This window comes from Drosophila subpulchrella, chromosome 2R, assembly GCF_014743375.2.
Source record: "Drosophila subpulchrella strain 33 F10 #4 breed RU33 chromosome 2R, RU_Dsub_v1.1 Primary Assembly, whole genome shotgun sequence".
Lineage (NCBI taxonomy): Eukaryota > Metazoa > Arthropoda > Insecta > Diptera > Drosophilidae > Drosophila > Drosophila subpulchrella.
In genome coordinates, this window is record NC_050611.1 from 5,437,985 (window position 1) to 5,456,065 (window position 18,081).

An 18,081-nucleotide genomic window follows, 5' to 3' on the forward strand; every position below is an offset into this window, starting at 1 on the left:
AATAGTGGCATGTATAAGTTAGAATCACAGAACTCTTTTCAATATAAAACTCACAAAAAATGATAATTTTCGGTCCCTGCAAAAAACTCTTACACAAATTAGTTCTTAATAGCCCATCGTTTGAAATCTGAAAAAATTGTTCTTGGGTAGCTGGGATAGCTCTTCCCATTCCCTGCCGTCATCTGCAAAATTTATTTTAATTAGACTTTGTGAGGAGTTGAATAACTCCCCACAAATCTCAGCAGCAGCAGCAACAGATGGCCGGCCGCTTACCAGATACGCGGCGAATACGCGTAGTAACGGCACTGCGGGAAGAGAGAGTTTAGAGAATTAAGTTCAAGAGAGTTTGGAGAATTCAGTTCAAGAGAGTTTTGGAGAATTCAGTTCAATAGAGTTTGGAGAATTCAGTTCAAGAGAGAATTTTGAGAATTTAGTACGAGAGAGCTTGGAGAATTCGGCTCGAGAGAGTTTGAAGAGTACGAGGAAAGAGAGCTTGGAGAGAAAGAGCGGAGGGTTAACGGTAGATCGCCGCTCTTAGCACCCTAGTGTGGGGCCGTGTGCAGAGGGCGAAAGGTCGAACGGTAAATCCGCGGAATTTGGACCCTGAAGTGGTGCCATGCGCAGATGCCAAGAATTAACGGTACCAGGAGCCCTATATAAGTGGGCCCAGCGCTGGAAGCACGATCACGAGGAGTCAAACCATCAAGATCAGTCAAAATACCAAAGTGAACAGTCAGTCAACCAAGTAATCTACGAGGGAGATACAACAAGGCGAGTCGTCGGAAGCAGCGCCGTGTGAAGCATACAAGGAGCAAGATCGCCACGTCGAGACGTTCGGGATTTGGACATCAGGAATCTCCGAATTGAGACACAAGTGGCTAAGTCAAGGCGTTTGGTTTCCAACTTTGTCACGACCACACCCTGGCGAATCGCCCGGCGGGTCTGTCAGAGTCAAGCGAAAGAGGCCTGCGACGAGGAACCGCGAGCTCGGGGAGGAAAGTTGTCTAAGACCCAGCGTACCTTGCCCGACCAAGCAGGACCTGGAGTGAAGGACGAGCGGTAAACCGATTTGTGGTTTCAAGGGGCGTTGGCCTGGAGAGCCCTGCGATTACCGGCGAAGTTCCCGAACAGCAACTGCCCAAAACCCCGAGTGCCAGAACGCCAAGCTACTAGTCAGGAAAGGCGAGCGAACGACCCGTTGAGGCATTCAAGAGGCGTTGTCCTGGAGAAGCCCAGCAGCAAGACAGGAAACAGCGCAGAGGACATCGGCAGCGACGCCAGCAGACATCACCCGCCGCGCGGAGCTCATTGGGGAGCGCAGGAGCGTCGCGGACGTCAAGCATTAGGGTGAAGCCGAGTGGAACGTTCGTCTTCGCTAGGCGTAAAGCGAAGTGAACTGCTAGGCAGCTTCCTGGCGTTAGCCTTGACTGTCAGCGCGATCTGAGCAAGAACCCAGCGGGTCCGTCCCGGACAGACCAAGGGACAGGTATTGCCTCGAAAAGCATTGGCCTGAAGAGCAAGGCTTGTTCACCGTAGTCTGAGAACGGTGACGCTTCCCTAAGCCCACAAGGCCGAACTCTCTGCGAGTCCAAGGCGCGACAAGCGACCCCGAGGCAGCGCGTCGGCAAGCGAGCAGAGGCGGCCACTACGAGCATCCCGAGACACAGGAGCCAGCGGTCGTCAAGTCAACGCGTCGACAGGCCAGGACGAGGAACATCAGCAGCCTGTGGAACCAGAGCGAGGAGATACCGGGGCCAGCCCAGCCACGCACCCGCTGTATTAATAACACGAGAATAAAACCCACTGTCATTACTCAACCCAGTGTTTTCTCACTGATCTACGGGGCAGTCCCGTCATATACATTTGGTGGGACGAACACACAATCTTCTGAGCTAGCCGCACGAATCTCGTAGCGAGCAGACAAACAAAATCAGTTCGTTACAACTTAACATATATTGTATCTTTCTCAAAAAAAAAAACATGACCTTTAATATAAATAAAAGCGCACTCCCTATGCTATTCGTCACTACTTGGTTTGCCGTTCACAGTGATTTTGTTTTGTCATATTTTTGTTTGATAAGCTCTAAATTAATTAAATTAAATTAAGCTGGGGTTGCATGATGATTATGTGAAGTGTTTATGTGAACTATAAAATTTCATTCCACTCATACACTTTAATATATATATAATACAAGATAATATAAGAAATCATTTACAGTCTTAACTTTAGATTGCAAGACCAATTTAAATAAACTCAAAAGCAAATGGTTTAAATATGAAACATTGTATAATACTGCAAAACAATCAATGAATTCTAAGAAAATATATATACTAATCACAAAAAAATTCCAAATTGCCCATTAAAAGTTGGGCAAGGAATAAAAATTCGTCATTAATAATTTTTTTTATAACGCTTCAGTAATTTTCACAAACAACACGATAAGAACAAACACAACAAAGGTTAAATAGTTTATTTTAACATTTAAACAAGAAAGGAAGTTTACTTCGACAAGCCGAAGTTTGTATACCCTTGCAGTTATAATTATTAAATTTAAAAATACAAACTCCTGTCAAAACACACCGAAGCTATAATTTGTTTCATATTATTTTCCCACCAGCTTTCTCACCAATTTTCCGGTCGTTCCTATGGCAGCTATATGATATAGTCGTCCGATTTTGATGAAATTAAATTCGCAATTCAGAACTAATAAAGAAATGTTATTTCCAAGCGTAGGAGGTTATATGTTAAAAATCACCGAAGCTATAAAATGTTTCATATTACTTTCTCACCAATTTTCCGATCTTTCCTATGGCAGCTATATGATATAGTCGTCCGATTTTGATGAAATTAACTTCAAAATTCAGAACTAATTAAAAAATGTTATTTCCAAGCATAGGAGTTTATATGTTAAAAAACACCAAAGAAATAAATAAAAAAATGTTTTTCTCCGATTATTCCTATGGAAGCTATAAGATATAGTTGTCCGATCCGGCTGTTTCCGACTTATATACTACATGCAAAAGAAATAACCCTTTGGAAAAGTTTCAGCCCCAAAAGCTTTAAAACTGAGAGACTAGATCGATCAGATCAAGAATATATATACGGAAACGTCTCCTTCACTGCGTTGCAAGCTTCTGACTGAAATCATAATACCCTCTGCAAGGGTATAAAAAGGACTAGTCACAAATTTTTCATAATTATGTGATTATTGTTATTTGATAATTATTCATACGAAAAATTCTTGTTAGTCACGAGAAAAATACGCTGTTTTTCCAAAGACAAATGTATTTCTTCATTTTAAACTAAATTAAATGTTTCTTATTCTTAATTTACACGTTAAGCTCCCATGTAAAATTTGAGGTAGTTAAGGTTCCGAGTGGGTGCGAGTGCTGCTCCATCCCTAAAACTTCGAAAATCTTCCAGTTGTAGGCTAGGAAGAAATGAGACTTCCTACCAATAAATACTCAAATACAGACCCTCACTTGCAAAATGCGCACTTCAACTTTCTCTCGATTTCGTATTGATGGCACTCCAGGTGTATTTTGGTTGTCCCCTAGGATGGAAAAAGCATTATAAGTGTGACATAAAATAAGGACCTAATAAACCCACACATCATGCAAAATTAAGGTTATGTAACGACTGAGGCAAGCACCATGCTAAGCGAAATGTTAAAGGCAAGAAATACACGTGAGTCAAGACATATATGGGGCAAGCCCGTCGGATTAGCATAATTCGATTTTCGATAAGGCATTCAAGATCGAGGGGCACCTTTTTAGTGGTATTAAAAAGAGGGTAGGTATCCAGCACCAACATAACACAGAAAAACAATTCTCTTTGGATTACCTATTAAAGGATACTTGGGTCAAATTTCGTATTATCAAGCGAGATCTCTTCCTCACTGTCACGATCTTCCTCTTTCTTTCCCTTAATGCTGCTCATTCAAAGATAATGATGGTACCTGGTTATTCGATCTATTTTCAGAACCACAGATTACTTACCGATCCTTTAAGAGTTTTAGAGTGCTAGGCTTCAAGATAAACAGCACGAATATGATGGTGCCCTGGGACCAGTTTAAGTAGTCGGCCACCACAAAAACCTTACGCCAGAAAGGGTCACGGCTCACAAGGAAGGACACAATCTCCAAGCTCCACGACAAACCCATGATGATGAAGAGACGCAGGAAGAAGGTGTAACTGTTGTGGGATCATGAGAGGTACTTGAAACGCTAAGATATGAGTGCCATGTTAACGTTACGTTCGTTTGTCCGAGTTCAGCTTGTTGGTTCTTCTTTGCTGTTGGGAAAAGTTCTGGACTTCCTTCTTTACTTTTACTATGCGAATAGCAGTCAGGATGAACATGGTTATGTTGAAAACAATCAACAGTAACATCGGCCCATAGAAGTACAGCAAGCCAACGTTGTCGCCAGCTGAGGATGAAAAAGGAAGTTGCATGAAGGTCCTACCACCACATTTCAAACGGATATCAGAACCCACTGTAGATCCAACACTGAGTGGTGCCCATACGAGGAGCCCAGTCCCTGTCCTCTATAACCTTGTCAGCCAGGAAGGTGACACCGGTCATAGCCAGTGCCATGCCCCAAGCGTAACTGTTGTAGGCCAGAAATCGATGTTCAGGCAGGAATCGGTTCAGCGAATGGGCGGTGCCGCTAAACGTGTTCCAGAGATGCAGACTAATGACAGAAAGCCAAAAGAACGCGGCCATGACGAAAAAGTAGCCCACAAATCCTACAGATGATATAACATAAATTGGTGTTACTATTTAACTGCTTTATGGCCCCATAATCGCTATAAGCTAACCTGATGTGGTGCATATGGTCGAGGGCAGTGTAAAAAAGTGCCACAAGTCGAGGAGCAGGAGTAGGTAAGCCATGAACAGGGCGACCATGTAGCACATAAAGCACTTTCCGTGCAAGTTCTGAAGCTTCTTCACGTAGAGGTACACGCTGATCGTGAGAACCATACATATCAATGATATTATCATCACTGTAGGAAGAGAAAGGCGGTGGATGTCAAAAAGAGCCTAAAGTAAAATAAAAATTATATCTTACCGACGCTCTGCCCGGTTTTCGAGGTTTCAAGACGGCAAAAGTGGGGAGCAATGCGAATACTATCACCCTGAAATTCAATGTGCTGCACGCAGTATTGCGCCTTATTCAAGTACACACTGTCCCAAGCCCGAAAAAAGGTTCCATTCTAGGGAAGATTAATAACGATTAAGCTCGGCATTTGGTAGATATACCAGCAAAAGGAACCTCGAACAGTGTGAAGCCGTGTCCAGGCTTTGTGTGATCTGCGTGAGGCATGCTTTCGTCACCACAGGGCAAGGGCAGATCCGATTGGACGACTAGATCCTCTTTAAAGTGTCTTTTGGCCACCGTTCCGTTGTTGAGGGTCACGTTCACGTAGCGATTGTGGCTCTCCAGTTCGTCTATTGACATTTCACCAAAGCATTTGCCGCTCCTTATTTTGTGATTGTGAGGGCAGCAAAATCTAATGCAGGGCCTTAGTTTGCAGGCACATCCTCTCATGTGCCTCGAACCGAATTTTTTTGTTCCATCAGGCAAAATCTCGAAGTCATATTCACCCACCAAATTGGCGGGAATCAGTAAGCTGTCATATAGGTACGATCCGTTAGAAAACTTTTGAGCATCTGAAATATCTACAGTATCATAGAAATCGCAATCGGGAATATCAGCAGTTGATTTTTCAACCGACGTCAGTAGAACGGTGGCAAGCAATCCAATGAGTAACCGCATTTTCTGTAAAAGAAAAACTAGAGATGTTAAGTCATTCATGATCAAATTCTGATCAGAGAGGGTATTAGAAAATACATCATTGTTGTTGTCGTATACAACGTTTTATAGCCATTAAGTTGGTTGATCAACGATTAACGATAAATAAAAAAAAAAATGTTATGTTGAATTAGTTAAAGAGTATAAGGCCATTTATATTGTTGAGGAGTGGGCAGAACTTTTAATCTGCGTTTACGATCTTTTTACGAGCATAAACATACATATGTCTATATAAAATTCAGCGTATATAAAGTTAAATTGGAGGAAACATTTTTAATTATTAAATTCTCTGGAAATTAAGATCATTTGGGGAACAATCTTTTTCCACATTTTGGCGAGTATGAATATGTATACGATGTATACTTCTTTCTTTTGTTTTCTTAGTCTGTTTGGCCAATACATTTTCAACTTCTTATATGCGTGCATATTTGGACAGTGGATAATGGAACGCGAAAATGGGATTGTATAAAAGTCACTGTTCGCCGAATACTGCCGTATCGATCCGTATCGATCTCATTGTATGTGTATGTGCGATTCAAAACACGAATGAGTTGTTTTTATTTCAATTCGCAGAACTGTCTAAACTAGAATTCTCGGTATTGTGCATAATGAAATTTCCAAGAATTGGCTAGCCGCTTTATTTTTATAGAATTGCCAAGGGTATACAACTTTTCAGGGTCAACTGACATCTGTTTCACGCAAGAACGATTTTTATCAGCATTTTTTTGATAAATATGTATTTTTATTTTCTTATCAGAAAGTTAAAAAAACCAAAATTATTTAACGAAAATGGGAACAAAATCGTGTACATACTATATATTCCCTTTTATAAAAACATTTTATTAGCCTATACAATTAAAAAAAAGGCATTACTTTTAGCTTAAAGGTAGACTAAAGGTCATGATTTAATTTGTCAATTTTACAATTGTTATTACTGCTAAAAATGTTAAATTTATTATTTTAAACGAAATTTTTTTTTTTTAATTATCATATATAAAAAAAAAATACAATAAAACATAATAAATATATAAGATGAAACTTTAAAAAAACTGACTTATAATCAAACATCATACAAAAATACTCTTGACATTCTTTTTTGTTTTTTAAGTCTTTTATCTTTAACATTTTGGTGAAAAGTTGAACTTAAACAAAAAAGTTATATTCAAGATAAGATAGGACAGCCAAAGTAACCGGCAATACCGAGCAAGAGCAGCATTGCATTTGTATACCGCTAGAAGCCATCTTTATCGGCGATGACACAAAAATCTTTTCCGAAGAAATCGCCCCTGTTGATCTTAGCTAGAATAACATCTACTCTTGAAGGGTATACAGCAGTTTGTTGTACCAGACGCACGGAGAAAAACAAGGAAGAGCGCTATAGTCGAGTGCCTCGACTATCAGATACCCGTTACTCAGCTGAAGGGGCCAAAGGGAGATGGAGGTATGCACGGCTTGTGGGCGTTAAAATGGTTTAATCGGTAGGTATTGACAAAACTAATAAAAAAATCTTTTAAATAAAAAAAAAAATTTTTTATATTTTTCTAGCATGAAAATTGTGGGCGTTACGTGTTCGGCCGGTTTGTGCGGTTTCACGACTCTATTCGCCAAATCCCAAATTTCTAGCTTTAATAGTTACCGAGATCACAGCGTTCATACGGACGGACAGACAGACGGACATGGCTAGATGACTCGGCTAGTGATCCTGATCAAGAATATATACACTATAAGCGGTCGGAGACGCTTCCTTCTACCTGATACATACATTCTGAACAGTCTAGTATACCCCTTTACTCTACGAGTAACAGCAAGATTGTGGTCACGTACACATGCATAAATATGTATGTATACACAAACAGTCAGAATGTGCTTAAGGAGATCAACCGGCATCGCCGGAAGCAAATGCTCTCTTCAATCCACGCTATCGTTGATTTTTTTGGAAACAAATTAAAAGGGCGTAACCAGCTTTAAAGCTTGTATAAGACTGATTCAAATTTAATACTTATGTACTTTATATAGAAAGCGAAACCACTCACAGATCAGGGTAGACACGAATTCGATCGAGCTTGTTTTGCGACTGAATCATAAAATTAAGATTGCGACATTTTTGTTTAAAACAACCTTAATATGATGTTGTTATGTTATGTATTAACAGCTGTATTAGCTAATGTATTTATGTTATGTATTTATGTTGTCGAAATAGAAAACACTGTTCACTTAGCGAATTCTAAAACCCAAGAGTATAAAAACTGTCTGCAAGAAATAATGCTTTTGAAAGATTTCGTGTGCTAAGAAATCAGCTATGTTGGGTGGCTGACGCCGCTGGGCTAGCAAAGACACCCACCTGACATTTCAGCGGGCTGGTTTAAAATATTTCTGGTATTTTTGAAAAAATGGTGCTAAACGTATTTTTCTCAGAGTAGCAGAAGCACTAATTCAGCGGTTACATTGCACACTGATCAAAAAACTAATTAATGGTGAAGAAACATCGATGTTTGCGAACCAGATTGCATTTCCAGCTAATACAAGATGGATTGTCTTCTTACGAAATCGTGTATTCAGTATTTTTGCGTTTGAACTTAAGCAACCGTAAGTGGCAGTAAAAGAGGGAGATAGCAACAACATCGTTGTTATGATGTTTCTCCACCTCTATTCCAGTTATCTTCTATCTCGCTTTTTTACTGACACTTGCAGTTGTTTACGTTTGCTTGCGTTTGCTTACGTTCAACCAAAAAAATACTAAAAAACTATATTCGATTTGAACTGATGCTTTGAAAACATCGTTTCGTTGTCTCTCCACCTCTATCTACATCCAAGCAATCGTGTTCTCTCCGCGTCAAGTCGTGTGCGCTGCTCGAAAGCGGGCCCCAAATGAAGCTCAGGTCGCTAAAAACGCACAAGCTTCACCGCCAAGTAGGCCCCAAAAGACAGTGAAATATTAGAAAATCCGAAGTTACGGGAATATCGAAATTACCAATTACCAAATACGCGCTCGTGTGTGAGTATTCTGCATATGCAATAGAAAAGTGCTGGTGTGTGTGTGAGTGCTGCTGCTGCTGCATTTCACGGAGTGTGGGCGAGAGCGAGCGGGACGGAGAGTGCAGCAGCGGAGTGTGGTGTGGCAAGCAGCGACCGTTTCCCGCCCCAAACCCCTTCCAGTCCGTTACCTTTCCATTTTGGAATCTTTTTTAAAAAAACACATTTTCGTACGGTGAGAAACAAAGCGACGCACGCACACACATGCTCAAACGCTGGAAGGGGAAGAGCGTGAGTGAGTGAGAGAGGGAGGGGAGGAAGAGAGCGCGACACGTATCTGGAAATCTCAATCTCACTTCTACCCACAAGTACACACCGATTTTTCGGTTTTTCGAGCGTGCTGCGCATACGCGCTTGCTTTTATCGCATTTTCTTTTCGGGTCAGTCGCTGAAAACAGCTGTGAGCTGCCCCGCCCCCTTCCCCGCGAATGATCAATCCGCCCATTAAGGTATTCCCCAGCGAACCGCAAAAGCCCAATCAGCGTTTTTTTTTTGTTTAACAGTTATTCATTATAAACTCTGGATAAACTGTGCTTATATGTGTGTGTGTGTGTGTTGGCAATGTTTTGCAAATACACACAATTTCAACAGCGCAGAAGAAAAAAAACAAAAGCAGGGCGGGCTATTTACCGTTCTCTTTCTCTTTCTTTCTTCCGCCTGCCAGAGGAGAATGCAAAAATAAACAAATAACAAATTCCCGCTATCTCAACTGCGATGTGCTCAGAATTTCTATATCCATATGGCTGTATATCGTTTGTTTTGCAATTGACCCAGTGCTTCCCTTAAATATTGAACTCAATTGAAGGCGCAGTTGCAGTCTGTCGCCTGCATTACTCATACGACTCATAAGGAGGGGGAAAAAGTTCGGGGCCCCTACTTCAGCGCTATCTGCAGCTATCTGTGGAAAACTCGCATAAAAACGTGCCGATCTCTACGTTTGATGTTTTACAACAGGCAGCTACTCTTGTAGATAGCGCAGATACAGTGAGTACAGGCTAAGAGAAACTGAGGGTTGAGGAGAGGTTCAGAAAAAGAAAGTGCTTTGCAATATCTGAAAGCAACTGTCAGTTTATTAGTAATTTACTGGTATAAAGATCATAAAAGAATTTAAGCGTTTTCTTTAAATACCACCTATAATCACTATTGATGATTACTAACATAAGATTTAACCTTTTCATAAGAAATTAACAAGTACTTTGAAACTATAACATGCGTATCACGAAAACATTTTGTAATCCTTTTAAGTTAGAGGCAATTACTACTTCATTTAAAAAATAAAACTTTTTAACTGTTAAATAATGTTTATAAGTTATGAGTCATAACAAAGTAAGTCATAAAGATCATTTTTTTATATAAATCAAAATTTGCTTATATCTCTTCAAATATTTTTTTAACAGCTTAAACTGTTTCAATTTAAAGATTCCCAATACCTAAAGTTGAACTTCAGCAGTTTCTCATAAGATTTAACCTTTTCATTGATTACATTTTTTTTACTATTCCTAATAAGCTTACAAATATTAAAAGGCGCTAAATTTATAGGCATATTTAAAGTTTATTAAGCTCATAATACTTTGAAACTATAATATACTTAAGATTACATTTTGTAATCTTTTTAGGCTAGACGATATACCAACTTTATTTCAAAAAATAAAACTTGTTAACGAGATAATGTTTATAAGTTATGCATTATAACAAAGTAAATCATAAAGATCAGATTATGTACATAAATCTTATTATGCTGATATATTTATTAAACAGTTTAAACTGTTTCAATGGTTAAATTTAAAGTTTCCCAATGTTTAAAGTTTAACTTCAGCAGTTCCTCTTAGCCGGCATCCACTGTGCCAGGGATGGACCACCTGCCCGCATCTGCGATTGAACCGTCGAAAGCCTCGCATCTCGCGATCAGCATAAGTTGCAACCCTAGTCGCTTACTAAACACACATGCACACTCAAGACTCACGCACAATGGAGCCAATTTGTGTGAGTGTGTGTGTGCGTGGCAGCATTAACGAGTTTTATTTGTTTGGTGAATGTCAATTTCATTGTAATTGCACACTCTGTACAGATAGAAAAGGAAAACAAGTTGGCCAGCAATGTTTGGTGATTAGTTTAGTGCACCTGGGTGTTGCCATTTCAGTAGCAAACAAATACATACGTGTGTAGCTAAGATACAACTTTTGGCGAAGGTCAGGTGGCCAGAGTTGCCAGCATTCCATTGGGAGTTGCGAGTTGCACTTGATGCGGCGACTCTAATTGTTTTGTTTACTTTTGTGCGGTGCGAAAATGCGAGAAATGCGAGAAAACGAGAGCGCCAGCGAACTTTAACGGTACGTGTTCGGTCATACATATAGATATTTGCACATACATATGTGAATTTGCGATCAATGGCGCTGCTTCGCTAAATAATTTGACCTCTGGGCCACCAATTAAGTGTGGATGCTGCCCATTCTATTACTACTATATACCATATACCACAGTATTACCATAAAGCAATGAAGTGCAAGACAGGTTTGTGAGTTTCGGAGATTTTATGGCGGCGCCGAAGGTCACGGCTAAGCATATGCAAAATAAAATAAAACCAGACTTTGTGATTCAGTAAGATCGTAGGCCAAAAAAATAGATAAGGGAAGTTTGCCAAGACGAAGTTTCTACACCCTTTGCGGTCATTAAAAGTCTTTATAATCGTATTACACGTTTATAACCCTATGTTCTTTGCACTTGTCTTTAAAATAACCAAAGTTGTGGTGTTTCTATGACAGCTATGGTGTAAACAAGCTTAGTTTTAGTGGTTCCTATGGTTACTATACTATTAATTGGTATGTTTTTGATAAAAAAGAAAATTCTTATTATCCTTATGAGCAATTAAAACAACTTGATAGGTCTATATAGAACGTCTTTATAAAACTGATTTATTATATAGATATATGTATATTATTTTATATTCTCTCCTTCATTATCGAAAAATCCCCCTGCAAGGGTATACGAAAACAAACAGAAACAGCGGCAATAAAACAATTTTGACTTGAATCGAGGTAACGTGCCAACGATCCCCCCTTTTAAGCCTAGACTCCAGCACTCCCTTTCCGAGTGATTGTTTATATCGTGCTTTAAAAAACTTATTAACGGAAGTACATTCACCTGATCAGTTGAATGAACATGCGCTCTGCTCTTTTCTACTTTTTTTCGCTTTGGTTACTTTTATTTATTATTAAAAATTTTTTCATATTTTTTCTCGGCCATTTGACAGCAGCTGTTGTTGGTTTTTTATAATTTTTTTATTGGCAGACGCGATTCACTCACGTGCAAACATCCGTAAAAATGCAAGAGCACGCGCTTGTTTGCATTTGATTGCACTTTTGCATATAATGCAAAGTGATCTCCCCACTGACCTGTCCCAATCGGTGGTTCTGATTTGATTGTGGGTTAGAGAGACGTTTATCTGGGGGAACGCTATAATCTGTATAAGATTGGATTTCCCAAAAATAGCTATTGTCTTTAAAAGAGACTCCATAGCAAGCTTGGATTCCCCGAAAAAATCAAATAGATTTGATTTGACGTAATCTGTATTTTAAATTGGAGCAGCTCTTATCGCTTGTAGAAGTAATTAAATGCTGTACGACTTTATGCGCCACGAGAAGGTTGGATTACTCATAAAAATGATTTGATTTAGTCTTATTTGTATTCCATTTGAGCTTAATGTTGCAGATTCATCTGTTCATTAGCTCAAGCCCGCTTTTAGCACATTTTTAATGGAATTCTTGTTCGCTAATTATTGCTTTTCGCTTTGGTTATTAAGTTGTATGCTTCCAACGAAATAACTCGTTTAATTTGGTACAAGTTAGTTAGTTAGCTTTTATAGCCAGAAAGTAAAAGCCCTGGCTATTGTTAGCATACAAAAATTAACTAAACTGGGCAACAAATTTGAATCAGCTTAGCTTATCAAAATAAATGATTAGTCATTACCAAATTAGTCACTATAAAGAAATTTCCGAATGAGTCAAGGATTTCACCAGGATTTTTGTTATTGAGCAACTTTCTCTTTTGAAATGTTCTGCATGTCTTTTAATAGGGTACAACTTTTTTAGCCTTCAAAGTTTGTGATCTAACTTATTAAATATGAATGCATATATGTTTGTCTTAATAAAATCAATATGACTCTTTGAATGAATCACCATAAATTCTTTGGGACTTACTTTATCAATTTGCAAACTCAAAGCTAAAAAGGCAATATTATATTGCATAGTGTGCTTCATAATTATTCTATTGTTGTTGTACTATTAACTGGTTGGATTGGAATTCTTTTCTCGCCTTCAAAGTTTGTTACTTAGTTCTCTATGCAAATGAATTAATCACAACTTGTTAGCGTTTCTAAAGATCCATCTTACTATGAAATCATTTTAACAAAGAGAAAATGAGTTAATTGCCACTTTTACGCTATTATACCTAATTTTCTCTTTCTGCAAACCTTTTTGGTCAAGAAGTTTGTTGTTGTTTAAATCCATTACAATCTGTTGTCCCCATTTGAAATGGTGGGTTATTAACCAACACTTTTTTCAACCCCTTGTAGGAACGATTTTAGAGCTTTTCAACATTGCCGGCAGGACCAATCAGCTGTGGCAGCCGGCAATGCACCAAGATGAGCAGTAAGGAGCAGCAAGCAGCAGGCCGGGATTTCAAGCGCAATTCGAACGCCTACGCCAGTCTGCCGCCCTCGGGATCGGGAGCCGCATCCTCCGGAGCGGGATTGGGCACGGGAACAGGTGGCAAAGCTCGCCGCGGACAGCAACAATTGGAGCAGGAGCAGTTTGGACTCTCGAACAGCCTTTCCAGCGAATCGATACGACAGGCCTGCGCCTATTACGACGACGAATTGAGCGACGATGACCTCATTGAGATCCAACAGACGCCCCAATCCTTTCACCAGCAGGCTAAACAACCCCTCCAGCTGCAACCCATTAGCTTCAGATTAGGAGATGGCCTGGGTGACGAACGGAGTGCCTTTTGTGGCAGCCAGGAGATGCAACAGGCGCCATTGAGCACGCCCATCAAACAAGCTGCTGAAACAGACGAAGCCTTATGTGTGCTCAGCGAATTGGATGCCATTCTGGATGTCCACGATGTCTCTCAGCTGAATGGCACCTGCTCAAGCTCGTCCATGAATTCTGGCAGCGACGATGACAAGGTTGAGGACTATCTCATGGACCTGGACAACTATCTTGAGGAGATGGACAATGCCTTGTGCCGGGAAGAGTCTCTGATCATCATGGGCGGCCACTCCAGCTTGAAAAGGGAGCCCAGAACTAGAACTCTGCCCTTGAGCAGGAAAAAGAAATCAAATAAAAAGAAGAGCGAAGAACAGGAGCCTGGCCAGGGAGATTTTGAGAGGGAGCATCAAATGAGGAAGACTTTTAGCTGCTCACTGAGGCCCACAAGCCAAACAGGTTGGAACTCACTTTAGTTGAACAGCTAAGCTAAGAGCAGGTTGAAAACTTACTCTTTGGTTAGCTAAGAAGTTATGAAGATATATTAACCATCTCTCTTTTCTAGCATCTTCTACTGCATCACTAGAGACATCTACGGAACCCGTGATGGACGTTTGGAGGCGTCAGTCCATGCGTCGCGCCATGGAGCAGGATGACACCAAAGCTACAGCTGAGAGGGAAAGGGAGGAGGATGATATACCGACCTTGTTGGTAGAGCTGCCTCCCAGACGCGAGGCTGAGATGCGTCGCTGTTTTTCCCAAAGCGATTGCCAAGTTTCAGCAGCAACTTCAGGTGGCTCTCAGATGCTCACAGAGGCACACATTTTCGACAACCTGCTGCAGACGAACGTAAGGGCTTCGAGCGAGGAACCGCGACCCAGGCAATATGGTCGCCGCTTGGAAGGACCTCCCACGCCTGTTCGTTCCTTGATTCTGGCCCAGAGTCGGCCACAGAGTGCACCCACGCGCGTGCAGATGCGAGAACCACAACTGCAGGAGACGCCCACGCACCCCATAATGTCCACATGCTCGGAGTTGAGCTCGGCGCGCTCGTCTCGGATGCCTAGCCCAGTTTCCCTGCCCTCGGACAGCAGCAGCAGCGGCAGCAGCTCTGCCGAACAGGAGCCGGACCCGGTGCAGACCACGACAATGTGCAGTGCCAGTAGCACCACGCCCCTGGAACCGCTGCACCAGCTCCAATTGCTTTTGCGAGAGAAGTGCGGCTTCAACAGTCAGTGGCCACATGCCGGCAGCCGCACTCTGGCGCTGATTGGATGCACTTTGGGAGTTTTCAATATGTGCCGATTTGCCGTGCTCACCATTAATTTCGGTGGCAACTTTCTGCTGCAGTTTCTTTTGCTCTCGGTGATTTTTGGTATACCACTTCTTTGGTTGCAAATGTGCCTAGGCGCCAAAATTCGCGCCGGTCCAGTCTCCATGTGGAAAATCAGTCCGATTTGCGCAGGAGTTGGCATAGCCTTGGTGATGGAGCAATGCTTTCTGGCCTTGTACTCCACTGTCTCGCTGGCCTGGATTTTAGTCTACCTAAGGGATGTGTTCCCGACAGCATCTCGCAGTGGATATCGCTGGCAGGAGGTGGCATTCCCCTATCGATATGATGCCTCGAATGCCACCGGAAATCTCACTCAGACGGTAGCCGAATACTTCAACGTGGTGGTGCTACAGCGACTGCACTTGGCCAACCATCCTGATGCCAGCGGAATACGCTTCCACGTCAACGATCGGGTAAGTTCATCCCTCCCCTATATCCCGCTTCACATCTAACTGACTCACTGCCACTTCCTTCAGCAGCTGGCCTTCTACCTGGCCCTCATCTGGGCGGCCGTGTTTCTCATCCTCTGCAAAGGCTTAAAATCCTTAGGCAAGCTGGCTTACATAATCTACACGCTGCCGTTGGTGGCTCTTGCGGTGGTGACGGCCAAGTTTGTCTACGTCGTGGATCCTAGCAGGATACAGGTGAGTCTGCTGCGAAAAATCTTAAATTTTTAAGACCTTTATAAAATCTATTTACCCTACATTTTATAGAACATCTTTGCTGCCAGCGATTTCGACGATTTTCTAGTGAACTCTAATAGCTGGACGGCGGCTACCCAGGAGACCTTTCTCACTTGGGGCCTGCTAGGAGCCTCTGTGATTGCCATCACCAGCAGAAGCCACGCCAATGCCAACAAGGCGGCTCTGAGGAGGGATGCTATTCTCCTGGTTCTGATTACCCTGATCGGATTGGGTTTAATGGCCTTGCTAGCTCTGTGTTGTGCACAGATTCTGTGGGAGCATGGCTATGTTTATGTGCCAGGATCCTTCGGTGAGTTTAATACTATAGAGCTTACAATTTAAAACTTATTTTATAACTCTTTCGTTTCAGAAAACCCTGATTGCTATACGTCCATTTACTCGCTGCAATCAAACACCAATCCCTATCTGCTTTCCTATCCGCGCTCGCTGATTCCACACTACTCCTCCTTCATTGGAGAGACTTACAGAAGGAACCGTACTATGATCCACGTAGAGAGTGGCTTCCAGGCGCTGCGCTTTATCTCGGAAATCTTTCCGGCAGTGCTCTCGCTGGCCAGCGATAGTATTTCGTGGGTGTGGGCTGCAGTGGCCTTTACAACTTTCGCGGGCTTTGGCCTTGCCCAGCTGTGCGTGATGTGGAAACCCATCTCAAGTGCCTTGGGCAATTCTACGAGCTCGGTTCTGCTGAGTTGCGTCACTGGTCTGCTTCTGAGCATCCCCTTCGCCACCGAGATGGGCATCTCGATCCTGTACTATGTGGATTTCCTACTGGGCGGCTCCTGGTTTATTCCGATCATCTGGACGGCTCAGATCTTTGGCGTGTTTATGATACGAGGTCGTCCCTACAACGGAGATGACCTGGTGAACGATCTGCGACTTTGTGGCTCAATGTCTGCCTTCTTGGCTTTGTCTTGGAACGTTTTGCTGCCCATTGGTTTGATCACGTTGTCGGTCGTTGACTACAAGGCCTCTCTATCGAATCAGTTTTACTATTGGCGTGGAAAGTCGTACTTCACATATTGGTCCCGAAAGATGGGCAGCCTCATTCAGATTGGAGTGCTATTGGTCATTCCAGTGACTGCTATTATACAGATCTACCGGTACCTGGCCCATGGTCCACCGGATATCTTAGAGGTGAGTTACTTTACATCTAGGTTTACTTAACTTGATAATTTATTGATTTGTTTCTTCATTAGCGCATCCAGCTGCTGTATCGACCGCCGGAGGAGGGGGAGGAGCCTCGTCGTCCCTCTGCGCGACAAAGCGCAGCCCAAGGACGTCGCAATGCTTCGGGGCAGACGGTAGAGGGCACCCAGCACGATGCCCAGAACGATGCTCCGCCAAAGTACACGCCACCTCCGTCCTACACCACGGCCACTGGAGCGCGTCTTGCCAAGCTTCTGCGCCAGAGCATCCGTCGCAGCGTGCGGAGGTAAGAAAGAAAGCCTCTGAGCGTAAGCAAACAAGCAATTAATCAATTATGCAACCCATAGGGTTCTGGGAGACTCCAGTCGTACTCGACCCGTGCTCACCCTCGACGCGGAATCCGCTTCGCCTGCAGCACCGCCTGACTACCTGACCATACTGACCAATCCAGCTGGCAGTAGCTCCAATGCAGATCCCTCGCCAGCATCTAGCAGCAGTCCCGAGTCCATTGAGATTGGCCAGCGACCCGCTGGCTATGCCCAACGCTCGCAATCGCTAGGCAGGAAGCTTCATCGCTCGGCGGCCTCCACCCTGGAAAGGCGCCCCTATACGGCGGAGGATGTAGTGACCATACTGCGCTCCTCTGTGCGACACCGCCAGTCGCAGGGAGGCGGGCATGCGGCCACTGCCAGCACCCTGCCTCGCCCCCCAACCGCCGCCATGTCCACCCATTTGGAGGATGCCTCATTCCGATCCATAGAGAACCTCGTGCTGAACGCCGAGCCACCGGATAGGACGCCCGGCGTGGAGCTGGAGCTCGACCTGGAGGCTGGGCAGGCGGAGGAGTGCGCGCAAAATAATACATCTGTGATTTAACTGACTAATATCGTACCGTACATAGCGTAACTCTTATGCGATCCACATATCCGCTTGCTTTCTTAGACTTGATTAGCGCTAGTTATCTAAAATACGAATATTACTTTGTAGTTATGCGAATAATAACGAAAACAATTAGTTGGTATTCCCAAGTGTGAAATCTTTTGATCCCTATAACCGGTATGGCCCGT

The 18,081-nt window shown here is 42.6% G+C and overlaps 2 protein-coding genes across 5 annotated transcripts; one reads left to right on the forward strand and one right to left on the reverse strand.

The window, feature by feature from the left end:
- Positions 1-3,323: 3,323 nt before the first annotated feature.
- Positions 3,324-7,999, reverse strand: LOC119549934 (probable G-protein coupled receptor Mth-like 3). Of its 3 annotated transcripts, none has more exons than XM_037858311.1 (9): positions 7,847-7,992; positions 5,274-5,780; positions 5,070-5,214; positions 4,819-5,004; positions 4,495-4,746; positions 4,256-4,427; positions 4,000-4,194; positions 3,845-3,932; positions 3,324-3,554 (listed from the first exon to the last, which is right to left on the reverse strand). In XM_037858311.1, the coding sequence occupies exons 2-8, from the start codon at positions 5,775-5,777 to the stop codon at positions 3,848-3,850; spliced, it is 1,539 nt and encodes a 512-aa protein (XP_037714239.1). In that variant the 5' UTR covers positions 5,778-5,780; positions 7,847-7,992; the 3' UTR covers positions 3,324-3,554; positions 3,845-3,847. The 3 variants fall into 3 exon arrangements, with proteins under 3 accessions (XP_037714239.1, XP_037714241.1, XP_037714240.1); XM_037858313.1 differs by lacking the exon at positions 7,847-7,992 and having other exon boundaries at positions 5,274-5,671; positions 5,737-5,780; XM_037858312.1 differs by lacking the exon at positions 3,845-3,932 and having other exon boundaries at positions 7,847-7,999.
- Positions 8,000-8,626: 627 nt separating this feature from the next.
- On the forward strand, positions 8,627-18,042 carry LOC119550464. Of its 2 annotated transcripts, none has more exons than XM_037859150.1 (8): positions 8,627-8,808; positions 13,417-14,290; positions 14,397-15,577; positions 15,641-15,808; positions 15,878-16,157; positions 16,218-17,002; positions 17,065-17,300; positions 17,362-18,042. In XM_037859150.1, the coding sequence occupies exons 2-8, from the start codon at positions 13,486-13,488 to the stop codon at positions 17,888-17,890; spliced, it is 3,984 nt and encodes a 1,327-aa protein (XP_037715078.1). In that variant the 5' UTR covers positions 8,627-8,808; positions 13,417-13,485; the 3' UTR covers positions 17,891-18,042. The 2 variants fall into 2 exon arrangements, with proteins under 2 accessions (XP_037715078.1, XP_037715079.1); XM_037859151.1 differs by having other exon boundaries at positions 15,644-15,808.
- The last annotated feature ends 39 nt before the right edge of the window (positions 18,043-18,081 follow it).